At 46.9% G+C, this 6,642-nt stretch overlaps 1 protein-coding gene across 1 annotated transcript in view; it reads right to left on the reverse strand.

Moving 5' to 3' along the window:
- ABHD5 (abhydrolase domain containing 5, lysophosphatidic acid acyltransferase) overlaps positions 1-3,061 on the reverse strand; it is a 29,384-nt gene extending 26,323 nt beyond the window's left edge. The window contains exon 1 of the mRNA XM_069860146.1: positions 2,947-3,061. Within this exon, the coding sequence (XP_069716247.1) occupies positions 2,947-3,050 (104 nt within the window). The 5' untranslated portion in view covers positions 3,051-3,061. The remainder of the gene's footprint in view (positions 1-2,946) is intronic.
- Between the last annotated feature and the right edge of the window lie 3,581 nt (positions 3,062-6,642).

Genomic DNA, 6,642 nt, shown 5'->3' on the forward strand with positions numbered 1-6,642 from the left:
TCACAGGCAGAAGTCTGTGTCTAAAACTCAGGCAGAGAAGGTCCAAGGCTGTGATGAGGTTTGGAAATCGTTAGCAGGTGACACGTTAACCAAGCAAATGCTTCCAATGATGAACAGCAAAACATTTGTTTAGTTAATCTTCTCATTCAAAGTTAGGACAATGTCATGAGTACCATTCAGCTCCTATCTTCTAGAAAGTAACTGAGCCACTGCTATTCCGTTTCCACCACGCTTTACACACATAACAGACTGCAATAAGCTGAGCGTGTTGCATAACAAGTTGAGTCACACTATTTTTTTCAAAGCAGATAAAGTAAACGTCATATTTATTATTCATATACACCTGTCACTAACAAGTTAATCTAGAGTTTGGATGGCATATTGTAACTCTTCGCCTCCCTGTCATGGAGCATTAAATGAAAAAGTATTGAACGCAATTCACATGTTCACAAATTTCGTCTGGGTACTGAGCTTTGCTCAGCTTCAAAAGATGAAGAAATGTTAATTTTGACTATTGTTAGGAACCAATAAAAGCACTAACAACTTCGACCAATAACATTTTATCAAAGCTAATGTCCTTTCTGAACTCATGGAAAAGAAGGATGAGATTTTGGTTTTAGAAGTCTTTAGTGAACTGGGGGGCTTACTCTGAAAGATTTCACGTCAAATGGCCTGAATGTTCAGAAGGGGGGCACTGACAACATCTGAAAAACAATACCCTTTAAAAGCTATCCAGCTGAGTAAACCATGATGAGGAACTTGTCATAATCTTTTGGAAATTTCAGCCTACAATGCCTAACCCTATATCCAGCTCATCGAGTGTTACGACCCTGCAATCCTGACAGGCTACTGAAGTCAAGGGCCCCTGGCACCGGCTCAGCAGCACTCAGCACTCGATGTGATCAAACCAGACAGCTAATACAGTTCAAGCTAATACGCTGAATGAACACACAAACAAAACAGGTTGAGACAGAGCTATTTTAAGACTATTACTTGGAAAACCCACAAACTATCAACCAGAGGCTTTAAAAATGACGTGTATTTCATGAATGTGAACAGGTCAGAACACGGAACTAAGAAGGGGACTGTAGTTTAAAATGGGTAATGCTGCTGAGGGTGGGCTGAGGGGAAATCTATTTTGCAAAGCTATATAGAGTTTGAGAAAAGGAAGAGAGCAGAGTTACCACCAGACAAACCTGCACAGTGCTTTGAGAGAGAAACCTTTGAAGTTTAGACTTGTACATACGGTGATAAAGGCGTAACAAGGAGTTTGGAAAAGATGGATGGTCCAGTTCTGGTCAGACTGAACTGGCAGAGGAGCAAAATACGGAAGATGAAATATCAAAGCCAGAAGTTGGAAAAAAGGCTAGAAAGAGAACAAGACTGAGGACGCAGGTAGTTTTGAAACACAACAGCACAGACATAACACGAAAAGAGAACCGGGTGATCAGGCCCAGTCAACACGGGTTCACAAAAGGCAGGTCTTGCCAAACTAACCTGATCGCGTTCTATGACAAAGTGACTCGGCTGCTGGATGAGGGAAAGGCTGTGGATGTAGTCTTCCTGGACTTCAGTAAAGCCTTTGACAGTTTCTCACAGCATTCCGTTTCAGAAACTGTCAGCCTCTGGCCTGGACAGGCGCACACTCTCCTGGGTGGAAAACTGGTTGGATGGCCGGGCCCAGAGAGTGGTGGGAAATGGTGTGAAATCCAGCTGGAGGCCAGTGACAAGTGGGGTTCCCCAGGGCTCAGTGCTGGGTCCAGCCCTGTTCAATGTCTTTATCAATGACCTGGATGAAGGCATCGAGCGCACCCTTAGCAAGTTTGCGGACGACACTAAGCTGGGTGGAAGTGTCGATCTGCTGGAGGGTAGGGAGGCTCTGCAAAGGGATCTGAACAGGCTGGACTGCTGGGCATTCAAAACACATTTACACGTGACAGAGGGGATAAAGCACATGCATGACTACAGCACTGCGAGATATCTTCTGATAGAGTATTTTTTTTACTAGAACCATAAAGCGTGATGGAACAAAAAGAAAGACGAGTGACCAGCAGATATATTAACTATGTTTGGTGAACAGACTCAGAGACAGAATGACTGTATCATTCTATAGTGGTACAAAGGAGAGCAGAAAATATATTTGTGAGTAATGGAAGGGTGTAAGGACAGGTCCGTACTGGAAGGTGGAGTGTACAATGAGAAACAAAACATACACTGAAAGAGAGAGTACGAGAAGGCACACGAGTAGAACATGTGAAGAGAAGAGCAGATCACTGACTAATAACTTGCTTATTATGGAACCATTTGATGTACACGGACAAATAGATACAGCGTGAAACTACGTAGTTTCAGGCAGATTAATGGCTATAATGAAGTCATATATCAACAGCGTGAGCAAACAGTTACAAACAAGTATTAGGATTATATGCTGAGAACGGAGCAGAATATTTTATGCCAGAGGAGTTATTTTGGTAGACATGGGATGGTAAAGGAAAGGAAGGTCAGCAGAGAGAGCTGGAGAGGAGCATAGAGCACTAATAAAGAGCGTTGTTAGAGCAACTAGTTATTAGGGCAGCAGCACAGCTGTATAACGCTTAAAGAGAGCGCATCAAGCATTACACAGAAGAGGCCAGAAGGAGAAGAGGCCAGCTCCCTCCCCTCCACAACCTCCTTTCAGGCAGTTGTAGAGAGCAATGAGGTCTCCCCTCAGCCTCCTCTTCTCCAGGCTAAACACCCCCAGCCCTCTCAGCTGGCGGTACGGACAGGCGGGTAAAGCCTCACTGCCCGCTCTCCACACCAGCCGAGGCACAGACCGCGGGGCCGGGCCGCGAGCCCGTCGGTGCCAGGAGGAGGCGATGCCCGAGCCGTGCCCGGTGGGGACGGCAGGCGACGCCCGAGCCCGGCGCGGGTCCATCCAGCCCAGCCACCCCCGCCCGCCGCACTCACCCCTCGCTGGCTCCCTCCTCGTCCTCGGCCATGGCGGGGCCGGCGCGGCGGCCCGGCGACAGCGCGGACGGGGACAAGGAGACGACGGCGGCGGCCCCGGCCATAGCGGCTCCGCCTCCGCCCCGCCCGCTGCCCGCGCCCCGCGGCGCCGCCTGGCGGGGGGAGGGCGGCGGGGAGACCTTAGAGCGGCTTCCAGCGCCGTGAAGGGGCGACGGGGAAGCCGGGCGGGGGGCGTTTGCAAAGGCTCGTGGGGATGGGACGAGAGGGAATCGTCATTAACGGGAAGGGGAAAGACGTAGGTCAGACATTAGGGAGAAATTCTTCGCGATGAGCTTGGTGAGGGCTGGCAGGGTTTGCCCAGGGAAGCTGTGGATGTTTAGCTCTGGAATCCTCAATGTAAGAAGGATGTGGAGCTGGTAGAATGGATCCAGAGGACGGCTCCAAGGATGATCAGAGGGCTGGAGCACCTTCCATACGAGGACAGGCTGAGAGAGTTGGAGAAGAGAATGCTCTGAGATCTTACAGCAGCCTTCCAGTACCTGAAGGGGCTACAAGAAAGCTGTAGAGGGACTGTTCACAAGGGCTTGTAGACATAGGACTAGGGGCGATGTGTATAAACTGGAGAGGGGCAGATTTGGACTAGACATAAGGAAAAATTTCTTTACCAGGACAGTGGTGAGGCACTGGCACGGGTTGCCCAGGGAAGCTGTGGATGTCCCCTCCCTGGAGGTGTTCAAGGCCAGGCTGGATGGGGCCTTGAGCAGCCTGATCTAGTGAGATATCATAGAATCATAGAATCACCAGGTTGGAAATGACCCACTGGATCATCGAGTCCAACCATTCCCATCAATCACTAAACCATGTCCCTCAGCACCTCGTCCACCCGTCCCTTAAACACCTCCAGGGCAGGTGACTCAACCACCTCCCTGGGCAGCCTGTTCCAGTGCCCAATGACCCTTTCTGTGAAAATTTTTTTCCTAATGTCCAGCCTGAATCTCCCCTGGCAGAGCTTGAGGCCATTCCCTCTTGTCCTGTCCCCTGTCACTTGGGAGAAGAGGCCAGCACCCTCCTCTCCACAACCTCCTTTCAGGTAGTTGTAGAGAGCAATGAGGTCTCCCCTCAGCCTCCTCTTCTCCAGGCTAAACACCCCCAGCTCTCTCAGCCGTTCCTCATAAGGCCTGTTCTCCAGCCCCCTCACCAGATTTGTTGCTCTTCTCTGGACTCACTCCAGAACCTCGACATCCTTCTTGTGGTGAGGGGCCCAGAACTGAACACAGAATTCCCATCGTGGGGGGGTTGGAACTGGATGGGCTTTAAGGTCCCTTCGAACCTAAACTATTCTATGATTCTATGCCCCCTCCCTGGAGGTGTTCAAGGCCAGGCTGGATGGGGCTTTGAGCAACCCGATCTGGTGGAAGGTGTCCCTGCTTATGGCACGGGGATTGGGACCAGATGATCTTCAAGGTTCCTTCCAAACCAAGCCATTCTATGGTTCTACTATTCTATGATCCTGTTGGCCCCCTCCCTCATCCCAAGAGAGCAGGAGCACCTGCCTATGAATGGCTGCAAGTTTCTGGCCAGGCAGAAGGTGAAATTACAGAATCAATCATAGCATCATAGAATAGTGAAAAGATTGGTAAAGGCCTCTAAGATCATCAGTCCAGCTGTCAGCCCAACACCACTGTGCCTGCTAAACCATGTCCCTAAGTTCCACATTAACACTATATTTTTAACACCCCTAGGGATGGAGACTCCATCACTTCCGTGAGCAGCCTGTCCCAGTGGTTGACCACTTTTCTTTCAGTGAAGGCATCTTTCATAATATCCAGTCTAAACCTTCCCTGGTGCAACCTGAGGCCATTTCCTCTCATCTCATCACTTTTTACTTGGGAGAAGAGACCAACACACACCTCACTACAACCTCTTTTCAGGTAGTTGTAGAGAGCTGCAAGGTGTCCCCTCAGCTTCCTTTGCTCCAGACTAAACAGCCCCAGCTCGCTCAGCTGGTCCTCATAAGACTCATGCTCCAGACCTGTCACTTAGTCCTGCTGTAGTCAGAAGTCTCTGACTTCTCTATACTGATTTTCAGTAAGATTTGTATCTGGCCCTCTTTATTGAATTAGTTTAATGCCATTCTCTCTAATAAGAGATTGCCAGATTTTTATTTTGTTGTGCTCAGCAGCATCACCCTGCCCTGTGAGCCACACATCTGTGGTACAACGCGTGTGTACATGTCCACTGAGGGCAACCCATTTCCCCCAGTTCTCCGTTGCAGGACAATGCAGTGTGGCAGCCAGGGGACCACTGAACACCAAGCAGTCACATCAGAGGGATGCTGAAGCCTCCACCCCACACAAGTGAAACTGGAGTTGTAGCAGGGACCAAACCAAAATCCTGGTCCTTCAATAAACAGGTAATTTGCCGCCTAGCTGGGATGGTAGCAATGGTAACCAGCACTAGGTTTGCAGGTTGAAAGTATCTGTTTGTTTTTACATACAAGAAGCAAATTAGGAGTTCTGGATGTAACATAAATATCATCTGTCCCTAAAGCGATTATGAGTGGAACACCTATTGCGATTTTAAAGCGATTATGAGTGGGGCACCTATTGCAATTTTCATTTTCAAGCATCTTAAAAGATTTCAGAGTAGCCATGCCTATGGGGAGGAGAATGCTGGGGGCAAGGGATGTGTTTATTTTAGACAGCATTTAGCCTCACAATACAGGTTGCATTGTTATTAAGCTGTGTAAGAACTGCATTCAGATTGAACAATCAACGAACCTTAACTGAAATGAGGGGAAGGAGTGGCAAGGTTTTAAGTCTTGAGTTTCTCTTGAATTTTGCCACTGGGCTGAAACACTTCAGAAAAACAGATGGGAGACTGATTACTGTTTCTTTTGGCTTTTGAAATCCTTCGGTAAAAGGCATAAGGTTAATTTGGTAACAGCTGAAATTCTCAGCTAAAACTGTTCTGCAATTTTAAACAGTGATTGTTGAGATTACACAATCTCAGCTAAAGTTTGTTTGGTTGTGTCACAATGGTTTGGCAATCTCACACTTTTCTCTGGAGAATGTATTTATTTTTTTATTATTGATCTAAGAGGTTTTATTTACCAAAAAATGTGAATACCAAAGAGTGAAGAAGTATGTAATCACTGACAAACATAGGCAGTGATGATTCTCTAGAATTCACAAACAGCCTGAAACAATTGCTCTGAATGCTGTGATCTTTGTCTGAAATAGTGAGTTTAAAACCTCATAAATAAGATTTATGCCCTATTCCTGGAATAAGCAAGTCTTCAGACACAATTATCCCTGTTATTCTAATTCAGTGATGCTTACACAAGCATTAATTGGTTACACTTGTTTAAGAATGTAAATGTATGAGTAGCCCACTCGGACTATGCAGTCTCTCTTTCCCTTACTTTCTCAGCCTTTGATAGAAATTACTCAGTTTCTTTTAAAGCTGATTTCATTATGTGGATAAATCAGCTGTATTTTTGTGCATTAAGGAATGTCTGTAGTAGTGATGGTAGATGAAAGACAGTCATGCATCAGTTGGCTGATGTTGCAGTGTAAATGAATGAAGGACAGTTGTAAAATAATGAGAAGCAAATAGTTCAAATAAGCTTTTCCATTTTTGCATTTCAGATAAATTTCTGGACACTGAAAATATCTCTGACTCTAAGGGAATGGT

Source organism: Phaenicophaeus curvirostris, chromosome 6, assembly GCF_032191515.1.
Source record: "Phaenicophaeus curvirostris isolate KB17595 chromosome 6, BPBGC_Pcur_1.0, whole genome shotgun sequence".
In the NCBI taxonomy this organism is placed as follows: Eukaryota; Metazoa; Chordata; class Aves; order Cuculiformes; family Cuculidae; genus Phaenicophaeus; species Phaenicophaeus curvirostris.